Source organism: Xiphophorus maculatus, chromosome 15, assembly GCF_002775205.1.
Source record: "Xiphophorus maculatus strain JP 163 A chromosome 15, X_maculatus-5.0-male, whole genome shotgun sequence".
In the NCBI taxonomy this organism is placed as follows: domain Eukaryota; kingdom Metazoa; phylum Chordata; class Actinopteri; order Cyprinodontiformes; family Poeciliidae; genus Xiphophorus; species Xiphophorus maculatus.
This window is the reverse complement of record NC_036457.1, coordinates 1,565,995-1,581,455: the sequence shown is the minus strand read 5'-3', so window position 1 is coordinate 1,581,455 and position 15,461 is coordinate 1,565,995. Positions and strand designations below refer to the sequence as shown.

At 33.7% G+C, this 15,461-nt stretch overlaps 1 protein-coding gene across 2 annotated transcripts in view; it reads right to left on the bottom strand.

Annotated features, from left to right (window-relative positions):
* tbc1d32 (TBC1 domain family member 32) overlaps positions 1 to 15,461 on the bottom strand; it is a 72,234-nt gene that overhangs the window by 28,531 nt on the left and 28,242 nt on the right. For both annotated transcript variants that reach the window (XM_023347762.1, XM_023347763.1), the window contains exons 21-25: positions 14,421 to 14,539; positions 10,764 to 10,883; positions 10,520 to 10,608; positions 4,615 to 4,737; positions 2,103 to 2,211 (exon numbers count right to left, since the gene is read on the bottom strand). In XM_023347762.1, coding sequence (XP_023203530.1) covers positions 2,103 to 2,211; positions 4,615 to 4,737; positions 10,520 to 10,608; positions 10,764 to 10,883; positions 14,421 to 14,539 — 560 coding nt within the window. The remainder of the gene's footprint in view (positions 1 to 2,102; positions 2,212 to 4,614; positions 4,738 to 10,519; positions 10,609 to 10,763; positions 10,884 to 14,420; positions 14,540 to 15,461) is intronic.

The window sequence follows — 15,461 nt, the reverse complement described above, 5'->3', positions numbered from 1 at the left end:
CGATGTTTTTCAGGAAGGTGCTGATGATTGCAGACATGCAGTATGTTGATTTTGGACTAGTAATGATCTGAATTGGAGACTTGGTGAAGTTTTGTGTCTGAAGTGACTCGTGTTTCAAGCTTCTGTTTGCGTGTATACAAATGTGGACAAAATTATTGTTTTTCTGTTAATAAAAGCCCATAATTGTCACTGAAATAACTTGAAGCGGATAACAAATATCTTAAATATAAATTTGCTGAAAATTATCCAATAAAAATCAGACATTGCTTTTGAATTGTGGTTCAACATGCTGCAAAAAACACAAAATCTTACTAAGTTTTTCTGTCTAGTTTTCAATTTTTTACACTTGAAATAAGAAAAAATGAACTTAGAAAAAACTTTTCATCAAGAAATAGTTGCTTGTTTTATGCCAATAATTCTCAAATATTAATAAAAATGTTCTAGTACATTTTGTCAACAATAAAGGCTGAAATAATTAATCAAATTAATCATGATTAATCAATTACTGAAATAATGACAACTAATTTAGTAATTGATTAATCGTTAACTGGAGTAAACAGGCTCGAAAAAAAGATCCTTTGCTGAAAGAATAAAACAGTCGGAAAGTAATAATTTCAAAACTATACAAAAAAACTCTAAAAACTTTATTTGTTTGGAAATCTCCTCTACCCAAAACTCATCAAGTGACGTTTTCAGCTTCACCTGATTCAAATTCGATACAAAAATATATATTAAGCACTTTGTCCAATAATTAATCCAAAAATAAACAGATTAGTGGGCAGTATTTTTTTAGCTACAGTTGCATCCTTTGCCACAAATTATCAAGCGTACACCAAAGTAATGTTGTGTCATTGCATTTCAGGCAATCATATTTTTATTTTTGTATTGACAAAAAATAATTGAATTGTTTGACCATTTGCATTTTTTTTCTATCGTCATGTAAAAAATGCTCAACTTGTTAAATAAATAATCTGCAGAATAAGCCAATTTTTTATCTGATTAATCAATTAATCGTTGAGACTAATTTATTCCTCAATTAATCATTAGTTGCACACATGTACATATGTATAGTTTTTGTTTTCTTGTCCACTCATGGATGTTTTTTTCTCATTTGCTTTGGAGGTTTTAAGCAGACAAACATAACAGTCTCTAAACTCATTTCCACTCTCTCCTTTGGAAATAATTTTTATATATATATAATTTCCTTGACCTCAGCATAAATGAGTTCCTGTTTGGGCTCAGCATAAACAACACCTGAATAATTGATATCAATCCCGGAGCATGCTGAATAAATAAGGCTGCATGCTTCAAAGGACGACGGCGGTCGCCTGGTTATCAGTTCGCTCTTTTCATTTGTAACAGCAGCAGCACAAGGGCAGAATGGAAATACGGAGAAAGGTTAATGCTTCAAATGTGAGAATCAAAAATGAAATACTTTTGTTGATCATTATTAATGAAAGGAAGGATTAAGAGGAAGGAAAAGGTCTCCAGTTCACCGGAAAGTTTTTACAGTTTATGTACCATCAGCCTTCAGAAACTTCTCTCAATTTATGGAATAGAGTAGAACAAAACTCCTATGTGGAAGTAAAATGATTCCCGCTTTTTATTAATGTTTTTACAAGCATGGTTGAAAAATGGAGCCACTTTTATTCTGATATCCCTAAATTAAATCAAGTGTAGCTAATCATCTAATTAGTAGAGTTTTTCTGTTTGTAATTTAACAAAAGAATAAATCCAGCTGTTCAGTGAAGCTGCCAGAGGTTCGTTAAAGTCATTATAGAGAATTTTAAGGCCAATATTAGATATAAAATTAGGGAAGAAACGATTAATCGTGATGAACTGATTATTCAAATAATCGTCAACTAATTTAGTCACAGATTAACCTGAGTATACAGACTCAAAAAAAGTAGACTTTTTTTCCCAATATTAAGGAATTAAACTTTAACGCAAGCTCCTATATCTCGCTGAAAAATTGCTTCCAAGTTAGTTTTCTAAGATATTTGCATATATTAATGCTTATCAGCCAAACAGTAAAATCAAATGTTGGAAATCAGGCCAAACTTTTCATGTTGGTGTGAAAGAAGATAATGTAGGAAGCTGACCTCTTCCAGGGCTCGAGAGGGAAGCCGCCTCTCAGATGGACCTCCGACCACATGAACACGAACCAAGACGCGATTCCTCTCCACTGACAGGCTGTCGATGATGATCGCCCTGAGAGGCAGAGAGAGAGAAGCAGGAATCACAAATTTTATGTTTTAGAATACTAAACTAACAAGTAACATTCACTCAACAAAAAAAGGTCTCCAGAAACCTACTTAAAGGTAGTTAAATCCAAATAAGCTGTTGCTGGCCATGGCCCGCAACTCAATGTTTACATTCAGACATGAAAATGGCTGCAAACAGACATGCAATTATTCAACTGTACATCTTTGAAAAGCAGAAGTACCGCCTTCTGCACAAGCAACAAGAATGCAGAAAGTGGTTTCTGAACAGTAAGTTACCAATAAAACACTTGTCTTTTCCAGCAGCCATTGTACAGCGGTAAAACCAGCTGTCCAAGCATGCTGGAGCTCGGCTTAGGTTGCTAGGCAACAAGGGGAGTTCCAGTGGGGCTGCTAGGTAACGGTGAGGGGCATTGCCTACTGATTTGTGTTGTGACTTTCGGAAGGTTTTTGAAACGGATCATTAACTTATTGCCAATAAACATCTGAGTGTTTTTTTGAAGTTTCTTTTTAGAAGCAGTTGAGACACAAATGGAAGAACAAACTGTGGAAAATGTGATTTTTCATAATAGATCCCCTTTAAAAAACACAGGAGTATTTATAGATGACAAAATCAACATGATGAAAATGTTACACTCATTCCTATCCTCCATTTTATTGACAATGAGTGATATGAAAGCCTTTCTGTAACATCTGAAGCCATAAATTACTGCAACCATATCAGTTTGAAAATAAAAGGGTAGGTTGTTTAAATCTCAGCTAAGGTCAGAACATTTCCAATTATAAGGACTAAAAACATCAGTCTGTGGATAGGTCTTATAGTTGAAGCAATTTGGACTCCAGAAACTAATCAAAAAGACTATTTTGTTTTACAGTTCTCTTTCCAAAGGCCAGATTGCTCCAAAATGTTGCATGCTTATGCTTTATTGGTAAAAATATGTCTTAGATGTGAGTTCTGGTGTCATCGATATTAAAAAGGTCAGAGACAAAACGAGGGGATGTGGAGGGAAAGGGGTTAACTCAAAGGTTAAACACCAAAACACAAAGTCAGGACGACACTGAGCTGAAAACACAGAGAGCTGCATAGAATAAACAGAAAAGCTGATGCCAACCATTACAGAAAAAGTACTAAATAAATGAAAAAAAGAGTAAGAAATGAGCGGGCCATCATTCTGTGAAGCTGAGCGAGTTTTCAAACCTGACATGTGAGCGGCTCTTCAGGGCCATCTCCATTTGTAACCAGCAGCAATAGCAGCGCCTCCATTAGAAGAACTCTCAAAGAAACACTTTGGGAAATGGTCTTTTTATTTATCCTTCCTTCCATTTTATTTATTTATTATTCTGAGACATCTAAAGCATGCATTTTTTTTATTAGATCTGAAAGTTTTCTGTCAAATCAAGATGATGCACAAAGAGAATAAAAATGAGGCTAATTTACTGAAATTTCTGACTGTTGGCTTTTAGAAAAGCCGAAACAGACAGTTTGATGTTTTCAATGCAACAAATGCGAGTCCAGATTTCAACATGCAGTTAAAGCAAGAAAGTTTTGAAGTAAAATATTTAGAAATTAAATTTTGTCATCATTGTTTTAAAGGGTAGCACCAACATTTTATTAACGTTGGTGTTTAATTACGTAATTTAAGTTGGTTTGTGCATAAAGAAAGAAAAAAAGATTGTAATAAAGTAGATTTTGAATGTTTACCAATATGTTTGGTCTGAAAAGCCTCTAAATATATTTTTTAACTTGTTTATTCACCCTATTAGCGAGTTATTCCTGGGGTTCACACCACAAACATTATAAAATATAGCTGCAAACTCAGCGTGGCTCCTTCAGACTAGCCAGCAGCAATTAGCAAACGCCTGGTGAAACTGCAGATGAACTGAGTTCATTATAGGAGCTACTTCTCAGTGAAACGCTGGTAAAATCGTTGATAAAGGGCTAATAGAGAAGCCATGTTGTGATGACTGCCTGAAGGTGGAGTTTCAGAAAGAGCAGGAGTTTCTTAAAGAGACAGAGGCCCAATTTCAAGGCATTAAATTACAAAGTCTAATTTCTTTTAAGTCATATTTGATATGCGGCATTGTTGTGCTATAAAATGATTCTACATAATACTGCCCCTTTAAAGATGTTTTTCAGGTAATACTACGTCTTTATTCTGCTAATATTATGATCGTATTATTGTAATAAAACTTCCTGTAGTTTTATTACAATGATGAATATTCTTGAAAATATTTCATCGTTTGTAATTTTCTGAGCTGTTTTGAAAAAAAAATAGAGAGTTTATTTACAAGCCTCATTTGTAATTAAATCAGAATTTAAACTACCAACATTAACTGACCCGGCTCTGTGTGAACCGAGTTTTCATCTAACTCTGCGTTTCTGGCTTCGTACCCGTCTGTGGCGTCTTGGTCAGCGACGTTTTCCCTCTGACTCTGCAGCAGCGTGCAGCAGATGTTGTACTGGCTCTCCAGCAGCAGGAAGGAGTCCAAGCAGCAGCAGAGCACACTGAGCAGTCTGCAGCGATGCACACAAACCCAAAACAAAGACACGAAATTACAGACACGCCTGGCAGACCGAGATACTGCATCAGAACGGCACTACAGAGAATTACAAACTTTAATTTAGTGCATACTGCACTGCAGGGCAGAAACACATGGGCAAAGACTCAGTTTGGACTTTTTCTTTTTGTCCCCTGGCCTTTTGTCTGCTCGTATTAGGTCAGCCAGCACAGCTTGTTAAAGCCAATTGAGAGCTTTGTCAAGTGGGAGCCTTCGGGAAAACATTCACGGTTCATTTTCAGCTGCTGGTAATGACAGCAGGCTCAGACAGGCTGATAAGATCCAGCGACATTTTGAAATATTGAGAGAGCTGGAAAACAAAGCAAGCGCTCGGATTTAAACCAACATGTCTGTCCCAGTGAGAGTAGAAAAATTACAAAATATTCTGAAAATCAGCCGTTTTATCCGTCTGACTGATTTCAGCCTAAGCCTGTCACAATAAGACGATAAAATGTCCCAGAAGTTATTGAGACATTTTGTTATTGTTATTGTTTTGAGACCATTATCAACAGTAACATAGTGGTAATAATGCAAGAACACATTCTCAAAAATCAATGCACTTTCAATCCTAACAAAAATGTGACACAAAAACTGGAAGACATTTTAAATATCAAAAATAAATAAACAAAACAACAAATAAAATAAATTATGAAGTCAATGAAATTGTCCTTCAAAAGAAAAACATCTGAGACTAAAACACCAGATTGAAGACTTTTATCATCAAGTTTTTGGTAGAAAAAGAGAAAAGACAAAAACAATAAATTACACGAATGGACATTATTGAGCTCGTTTTAATTTATCTCATAGCAACCAGCCTTTAATTTCCGTCTCATCCTCTGCAGTTTTGTGGTAATGTAGCCATAATATGCTGATAGTTTTCCATGTTGTGTGATCAGAGTCGGAGTGTTTGTGGATCTTTGGAGGTTTCTTTGTGACTGACGGCTCGGTTCACTCTTTCTGACAGCTGAACATCAGGAAGCGAAGAGTTTGTCAGGAACTTCTCACCCTCAGTTTGAAACAATGAAGCAAACCTGCAGCTCTCCGTTTGAGGCGGATGCTTTAAACCCACCAAGACTGTGAGTTTAACAGAGGAAAAGCCTGATTAACATCTGTGTTTCTTTTCTTTAAAGCTGACCTTTTAGGATTCCTTTAACATGTTAAGATGGGTGAAACAAAAGATCAATTTTTTTGCAGAAAATCATTCTTAGATAATGAGATTTTAGTTTTGTTTTAGGGTGTCTTGTCACTTTAAATCCAAATAAGCTGCTACTCAACTCAACATTTACACTCGCACATGAAAATGGCTGCAAACAGAGGCGCAATTATACAACCTTACATCTTTGAAAAGCAGAAGTGGCGCCTCCTGCACAACCAACAAGAATGCACCAAGAGATTTCTGTACGTAAAGTCAACACTTTGTACAGTGCAAACTATGTTTTTTTTAGCCTTTTTCTGAGTTTATATATTCCAGTTAACCATTAATCGATTATTTAATGATTAATCGTTTCAGGTCTGCAGGGTGTGAGAGATGCTGTAGTAGTGCAAAAACCTTTTCATTTACATTCAGGTATATTCCGAATGTAAATATAACCGTTTTTAGAGCGAATCTTAAGTATTAGCAGAGTTTAGTTTTTCTGTCGACTCTAATCTCCACAAATAAAAAATTGTGAACAGTTCATTTTATATTCATGTTTCCACAACATCAATAAAGAGTTTAATTCAATAATTCCCTTTTGTGAGGTTGAAATATCGTCACTCAAGGTGAACTGGACAAATTATTTGATTAAACGTTGAAAGATGTGCATGAAACAACAAACCATTTATTTATTAAAGAAACAAACTAAATGACCTTAAGCCACCAGATAGCTAAAAGTAAAGCAATTAATAATGTAGCAAATTATAATGAAATCAAGCTGAACAGAGTTTGGTTCTCCAACCGTATTAACTAGATTAGTTTAGAGCGGAATAAAATCATCAAAACAATTTAAACTGAGAATGAGATCTGGTTGCTATGACAACAAAGAGGCTTCCAGTACAAAGGAAGCTCAAGGATTTTAGTCGTCATTAGTTTGATCATCAAGAGATTTTGAGGTTTTGTTTTGTTTCCAGCACTTGAGCAAAGATACAATTACATGAAAGTGACTGTTGGTTATTAAACCTGAAATGAGCTCAGTAAATGTAAGATTTATGATTTGAGGACTTTAGTTTTAACAGATGGGGTTGTGTACAGGACTTAGAAAAAGAATGTAGAAATAAGAAAAATGTGATTCTTTTTCAAAATGTTTAATTGATTTTTCAAATAAAAACTACTAATATTTAGCATTTTTAAAAGTAGCTTTATATGTTGAATCAAATAAAGCTTGATGTATTTTTGCATGTTGAAAACTAATTAAATTTTGTATTTGTAAAAAGATATTTTATAAATTTATAAAGAAATTCTTTGAATGTTTTTAAGATGAAGCCACTAGTTCTACATATGTTTGATTGGCTATAAAACTGATCAGAACCTGATACAGAATCTATGGTGTCGAGATTAAGATGAGTACAAGATGGGGAATGGACAAGAAAAGTTCTCCTGTGTTTGAAAAGTTGAAAATTTGCTTTAAAGAAAACTTCAAAATTTTGAGATTAATCTAAAAGATTTTTGAGAAAAAAACCTGGAAATTTCTCAATCTAAAAGTAAAAAATCTTCAACTTCTGAAACTCAAATTTCCCAAATTTTTCATGAAAATATTTTTTATTAATCTCAAAATTTTGGAAGTCATCATAGATGTGAGATGCAAGAACCACTAAGTGAGTTTGAAAATATTAACATTTTAAACTTTTCACACTCAGAAATTCCCAAGTTTTTTCAAGAAAAGTTCTAAGATTAATCTCAAAACTTTGGATGCCGTCGTAGGTCCAAAACGCAAAAATCACTGAGTTTCAAAAGTCAAAGATTTTACTAAAATTTTCATTTTTTTGTCTAAAAAATGTTTGAGATTAACGTCAAAATTTCTGAGTTTTTCCAACAAATCTTTGGACTTTTCAAGCTCAAAAATCTCCAAGTTGTTTCTAGAAAATTTCTAAGAATCTTAAATCTTCTTTTCTAGCATTTTCAACTCAGAAATGTCCTTGTTGAATCAAATAAATTTTGATTTATGTTTGTATGTGGAAAACAAATGTTTTAATAAAGTGTTTGTAAAAATGTCGTTATGAACACAGATGTGCCACCAAAATTAATCTAAAAAAATTTCCAGAAAAAAACTTTGGAAAGTTGAAAATGTTTGACTTTAGAAACTCAAAAATGTCCTTGTTTACTTTTTTTTTAATCTAAAAATTTCTGAGTTTTTCCCAACAAATGTTTGACTTTTCAAACGCAGAAATTTTAAAGTTCTTTCTAGAAAATTTCCAAGATTAATCTCGAAATTTCTGAGTTTTTTTTCTGGCCATCAGATCCAGATCAAGAACCCAAGAACAAGAACAAAAATCTAGTATCTGCCGAAAATCTCTTTCACAAATTGCTAAATTCTGTATTTGAATTATTACTGTAAAAATCAACTGGGGAAAAAGGGACGTGTACAGATACATGTAGAAAATAATCAATATAACAAATAAATTCCCCCAGTTCCTCTAAAGGCAGCCGACACTCAAGAGGAGAAAAAATAACACTCTTTACTACAGCTAAACAACCTGAAGCTGTAATCTATTATTCATTACCTGACATCCATGATACATGATCAGCTGAGCGCACTACAAGGCCGGGTCTCACATTCCTGTCTGCGGTGGGCAGATAATCACAAAAGGTGATAATATATCCGAGTCGGATCTCAGGTAAGGCAAAGTCATTTAAACGGCTGCACAGACCAGAACCATTAGTAAAAGCCATGAAGGATTTCATCCTGGAACCCAATGAGAGCGCTCAGGAATAAAACGAGCAGGTCAGGAAAACGCTGGTTTTCTGCATTTATTACTATTAATAAATAGTTCTGCTCCTTTCACTGCAGTTTGGGTCACTGTTTAAATAAGATACAGAGGCCTATAAAAGATAGTGTTACAAGCGTTTTATTTCACCAGGTATGTGTATGAAGAACTACATCAGAAATGTAAACATGGCAGGATTTGAGTCATTGATAGCAAGATGGCTAATGGAGCGCATTGAGCGGCGCATTGAGCGGCGCATTGAGCGGCGCATTGAGCGGCGCATTGAGCGGCGCATTGAGTGCAGGTTTGTCAGTTAATGTGTCGGTCCGGGCGGTAAACGAACGGAGCGGTTTGTTCCCTCGGCCTCTGGATGTTAGTAGGAATGGGCCGAAACAGAGTGAGTCAGCAAGACTCCAAACGAGCCGAGGCTTAGAAAGCTTTTAACGACTCAAAGAAACGCACAGAGGTCACATGATACTTCTGCACATACAAAGGGAAACAAGCAAGAATAAAATTTTTTATTTTTTTTTTACTTTAAGGATCGTCAAAGATTCGTCTAAGGCAACTCTGCAAAACAAAATGCTACCAAGTATTTTTGTCTAGTTTCTAATGCAAATATCTTACTACGCTTGAAATAAGACAAAATTAACTTACAAGTAACATTCAGCAAGAGGTTAAGTCAATAATTCCTTAATATTGATGAAAAAGTACTAGTTCCATTGTTACAGGTGAAATAATCTGAAAGTGTAACTGACACTTTTTGATCAACATTCAGGAATTATTAACTTATAACAGGCTGTAATTTTCTAGTTTTCTTAAGTTTTTTCTTATTTAAAGCAAACTAAGATATTTGCAATATAAACTACACAAAAAAAGATTTTGTTTTTTTGCGGTGAAGAGTGTTAAAAATGGGGCACCAGGGGCTGTTTGCGGCTCCATTACTTATTTTCTGAAGTCTTGGATCTATGGTTACAATCCAAAATGGCAGAATAGGTCCAAAATAAAAAGTCAGAAATTTTGACACTAATTTCAGAAATTTTCTAGAAATTTTTTTTGGAAATTTATGAGCTTGAAAAGTGAAAAATTTGCAAGAAAAGTTTCAGAAAATTTGAAATTAATATGAAATTTATTTTAGGAAAAAAACAATTAGATATTTCTGAGCTTGAGACGTAAAACATTTATCTATTAAAAAACAAATAATTTTTTTAATTAATATTAAAAAATGCTAGAAAAAAATAAAGTTGGAAATTTCTGATCTTGAAGGGTCAAAAATCTCAGAAAAAATTCTGAGATTTTGAAATTAATCTCGAAAACTTTCTAGAAAAAAAAAAGAAATTTCTGAGCTTCAAAAGTGGAAACTTTTTTACTTTTGGAAGTTTTCTGAGTTTTTTTCTAGAAAATTTCTGAGAATAATCAAAAAATGTTTTGTGATTTTCATCTACAGTAGCCCTAATGTGCTGTGATACAAATCAGAGATAAAACCTTTTATTTAAAATCACAATATATTTGGTGATTTTATTAAAAATGACATTTTTTGGACACCCCTGATGAAAAGTGAAAGAAACCATTTTTTTATTCATTTATTTTAAGTGGGTTTTTTTTTTTTCATTTTAACCAGCAGTCTCACTGAAGGAGCGAGTTACTCATAAATACCCGCAGAGCCGGGCTTATTTCGATCTTATCCAGAAAAATCCTTTCATCAATCTCCCAAAGCCGCTAATCAAAGTGGAAGGCTGCTAATGCCGCAGACTGAGGGGAGTGAGTGTGTGCTAATCCCATATCATGCGCTTCCCCCCTCCGATGTCAAGCTATATGGGAAAAAACACTCATCTCACCTCAGGCCGAAGACGTGCGACTGTTCGTACTGGAACAGCGAGTGGATCTTCACATCCGAATCCACGGCAACCAGCCTGTCAATCAAATCCTGAAACAAGAAGCAAAACAAAAACTGAGCAGAGTAAGGTTTAATGGAAGGCCTTTGTGCTTTCCACTCACTCCCGCTGGTACGTGTGGGTGTGAGTGGAAGGATAAATCGAAGCGCAAAGACGCCCTCTGCTGGTCGGGAAGGGAACTGCTCACAGGTATGGAGGATGGGATTTCTCTCAGGCTGTATTCGCTCTTGTTAGCCAACGGCTGTCGGCACAGAAGCTCCCAAACGGAGGAGGAGGAAGACAGGAGGTTGATCAGGGACAGGAAGGACTGGGGACACAGAAACAACAAGCTGGTAAAAAATACTAAAAATTTAATAGAAATTAGGAATGCACCAATCCACGTTTTTCACTTCCGATACCGATACCTTAGGTTCATTCATGAATTTAAGCAAAAATGCGTCAGCTAATTCTGTATCTCACTTACAAGAACCATTAGAAGTTATTTAAAAATGTCAAACTGATCATTTTTATTAAGAACAATGTCAATTTTAAAAGACTTCATGATGGAACAATTGTCTAGAAGGTTTGAATTAGGGATGCACCGATCCACTTTTTTCACTTCTTATACCGATATCTGAGGCTTAGCATCAGCCGATACAGAAAAACGATGCTTAATTGACTTGAAAACTTTTTTTCTTTTTTTTTAAACAGACATTTATTTGGTAACTTTGCACCAGTACAGCACATTTCAATAGCATCACAGTCTTGGTCAAACATGTAAAAGCAACTTTAATTTGTTCAGTCAGTGCACTTTAGAGTTATAACAGCCAATTTAAAGTAAATAATGAAGAGACATGTAAACAAACATAAAAAAATAAAGTGCAACAAACCTTTAAAATGGTTCAGAAAGTGCAAGGAATTCTAAATATAATGTAAAACAAACAATAAAATATGACGTAGCTCAAAATATAGAGTTAGACTGAATAGATCTGTCCTTATTGATCAGGGGCATCGTCACTGATATCCGATCACATGCAACTGCAGTGATTTTTATTAAAAATAAATAAAAATCAAGGCACAAATTTGAATTTATTGTGGATTTGCCTCAATTCTTCCATGTTTTTTAAATCATTCTTGCTTGCAAACGATTGAGGGGAAGTTTTATGTAAAGAATGTGTTTTAACTAACGTTAAGATTATTATCAAAGTATATTAGGCTTTCATAAATTAAAAAAATAAGAATTCAAATGCAAAAAAAAGAAAATATATAGGATGAATCATAAGCTAACATGTATTATTTCCATAAATTAACAGATTAAGTAGATATTTAAGATAATATTCTTAAAGTAAAGATGCTGTGAAACCAGAACTTGTTTTATTTTGTGTTTCCTGTGGATTCTGGTGAAAATCAGAGACTTTCCACACGGTTTGTTGGGCTTTGAGGATTTCCTGAATACAACCTGGCAGCTGACACGCTGATAAGGCTGGCTTTAACGCCGCCGGTGGCAGGGTCGGGGTCAAAGTTCACAGTTCACTGACGGTCTGGATTCAGTCGGCCAGTTTCACAATTCGGCTGCACGCAACCTGACGCTTCAAGTTGAATTATTTAGACTCTTCTAGGCGAGAAAAGAGAGAAACATTCGGTGCAAAAGGAAACTAAAACGTTTCCACCCACATTTCCAAATTTACAGAATTTAATTTCTACATTTTTTCTTATAGCTGAGGACATTTGAGTCCAAAAAAGTTAGTGGTTGGGTTGTTATCTGTACATTTAAACATCACTAATAAAACTCTAGTAAAAGGGTTTTTTACACTGCAAAAACTAAATATTACCAACTACTTTTAATCTAATTTCTACTGCAAAAATCTTAGTTTTGTTGTATTTCAAGTGTATTAACTTACAAGAAACTTTTCAGCAAGATATAGGAGCTTGTTTGAAGTCATTAATCTTTAATATTGATGAAAACCTAGTAGTTTAACTGGCAGATTATTTCACTTATAACATGGGAAAAAATATTGAGATAAGTGGAATAATCCTCCAGTTGAACTAATACTCCTTTTAATCCATATTAAGGAATTATTTACTTAAAACTAGTTTCTATAACCAGTTGAAAAGCTACCTGCAAGTTAGTTTTGTTTTATTTCAAGTGTACCAATATATTTACAGAAGAATATGTCATTTACTGAGTAACTGATCAAAAATAAACTGTTACTTAAAAAGAAGCTATGTGGCAATGTTGTTATTTTAGATATCAAATTGAAAATAATTAATAAAAATAGCATAAGTACATGATACAATCAGGCAAAATAAAGTTTTCAGAATCATTTGCTTTCAGTTTAAAACTTTAACAAAAACTGCAAGTTTGTTTTGCTTAAAACAAATGTGATCTTCATTTATTGCAGTTACTCACAGTGGATAAAGTATTCAGAAATGTACTCACTTAATATTAAAGTTACTGAAGTAAAAGTAACAAATATAGTGTAATAAAGTTGTTTTTTTCCAAAAGAAGTAAATGTAACTGGTTGCTGTCCAACTCTGGCCACAACGCTAAAAAAACCTTTTATATTTAAATTTATCTTTGGGATTATTAAAGTATTTATGAATTTATGGAGGAACCAACAAGTAACACAATGTAATTTGAATTATTCCACATTTCTCCACCATAGTTTGTGAAACCTTCTTGAAACAGCAAAATAAAATCAGTTGTTTGCAGTTCATAAATTTGCCACTAGATGTCACCGTGTCATATAGAATATTAAGTGAATTTTCCAATAAATATCACTAAAATTAAGTGATTTGTTGTTGTTTTTTAATGAATAAATACACTGAACTATTAATGTGTTCGTAAGCAGCTGCAGTAATTTAAGTAGAGAAGCACCAATAGAAACATTTTGGCCGAAATCGGTGTTTGACAATAACGTTACTGAAACTTTTTTTTAATTTCAGACTTGAAGTCCAACAAAAACAAAAAGAACAAACTAACAAACAACCAAACCAATATACAAATATTGACCAGTCCATATATTGATGATATTATGATATTGATGATATATTATATATATTTTCCAACCCTTCCAAAGCTGAAAGAATAAAAATAAAAATCTGCTTCAGTTAAACACCCCACAATCCTGCGCTGCAGTACTATTTCTGTCAAATAAATAAATGACAAGATTTTTCACTTATGGGATCAATACCAATATTTCAAACATTGACACCGATGTTGATGCAGATGTAATTCATCCCTGGTTTAACCAAACTTATTTCTGAGCTAAATTACAGAGAAACCATATGCTGCCATATGTAGCTTTATTTCTTCGTAACTGACTCAAACTTTAATGTAGGAAAGTCGATCAAATGAACAAAATATGAGCTTTAGTAGTTCTCAGCTTAAAAAACTAAGAAAAATATAAAATCTTCTGGAAATATATTGTGTAAAGAAACAGTTTGAAAGACAATATGACCTTTAAATGTGGTTTAAATTTCTCTTTTTATGCAGAGCCGGCCAAAGCAATTTTGGGGCCCTAACCAGATTTTAATCCCCCCCAGCTCATACCAACATGTCAACAGATGTTTCACCACTGTGTGTAACGTACCTATTATTTGTAAGTAGTTTAAAAATGCTCCAATTATTTAGCATTTTGAAAAACGGAGTGATATTAAAATGTAGCAATTTAACTATTTGACAGTAATAATGAATTTAAATGTATGTAAAATGTGTCTATTACTACTAAATAAACAAAATGAGATTCACATTATCTTCTTACATAAAAATAAACATTTGTAATAAAAAGTACAGCTGTTGAGGCGACCATAAGCAGCCGCTCAACTCGCGTATGCTTTGGGCCGGCTCTGTCCATGCGCTTACCTTGAGGCAGCTTCTGTCTATGGAGTCCATGGGGGTCGGTTTGGGTCGGACGACTCTGGCGTCGTCACTTCCACATTCGAGAGCCGACCACAGATCAACAACCAGCAATCTGACAAAACCTAGAGATAAAAAAAAATTATATCTTTCCCAACGCAGAAATTCAACCGTCAGGAAAACTTTTAGTGAAAACAAAAACAAGTGTAGCACCACTTATAGATGTAAACTGGATTAGGATGAACACAGCGGAGAAAAGTTGCCAAATGATTTGAAACATCAACATTTTTATCTTAAACATCTTCAGTTTAAGATAGAAGTTTTATTTACATTTATTGAAAATTAGGCTCACAAGATTGATTTAGTTGGTAACTTTCTGTAATCTACAGAAAATGCAAAATATATAAACACTCCTTGTGTTTTAATAAATATTCATTACCAAGTTGCACATCATTCAAATCCTGTTTGTAGCTTTGACACATTTTCAGAATTAATTTTTAGTTGATTTTCCAGTTTCTATAAAATCAAAATCTCATCAAGTAATTTAGTGCAAATATTTTATTAAATTTGAAATAAGACAAAACTAACAAACTTTTCAGTTAAATATAGGAACTTAAGTCAATAATTTCACTTATAAAATGGGGGAAATGCTTTGTTCACCAATATTAAAGAATTATTTACTTTAAAAAGTTCCTATTTTTTTGCTGAAAAGTTACTTGTAAGCTAGTTTTGTCTTATTTTAAGTGTATAAATATATTTCCACTAGAAACTAAACCAAAAATACTTGGTAAGATTTTGTGTTTCTGCAGCTTGAAAGCCTTAATTTCACTTCACATTTTCTTTTCATTGTGGTCAAATATTTCAATCTTTGTCTTAAACTATAAATTTTTACTCCAGAATAGATTTGGCTCATTAATTTGAGCAGTTTTGAGTCGATAGCATTGATTCTGGAGCAGCAGCGACTCACCGGCCAGATAATCCGACTTAATCTTGTTAAGTTGAGACATTTTTAAAGATTTAGCATCACTTATCAAAAGCTTTAAATTA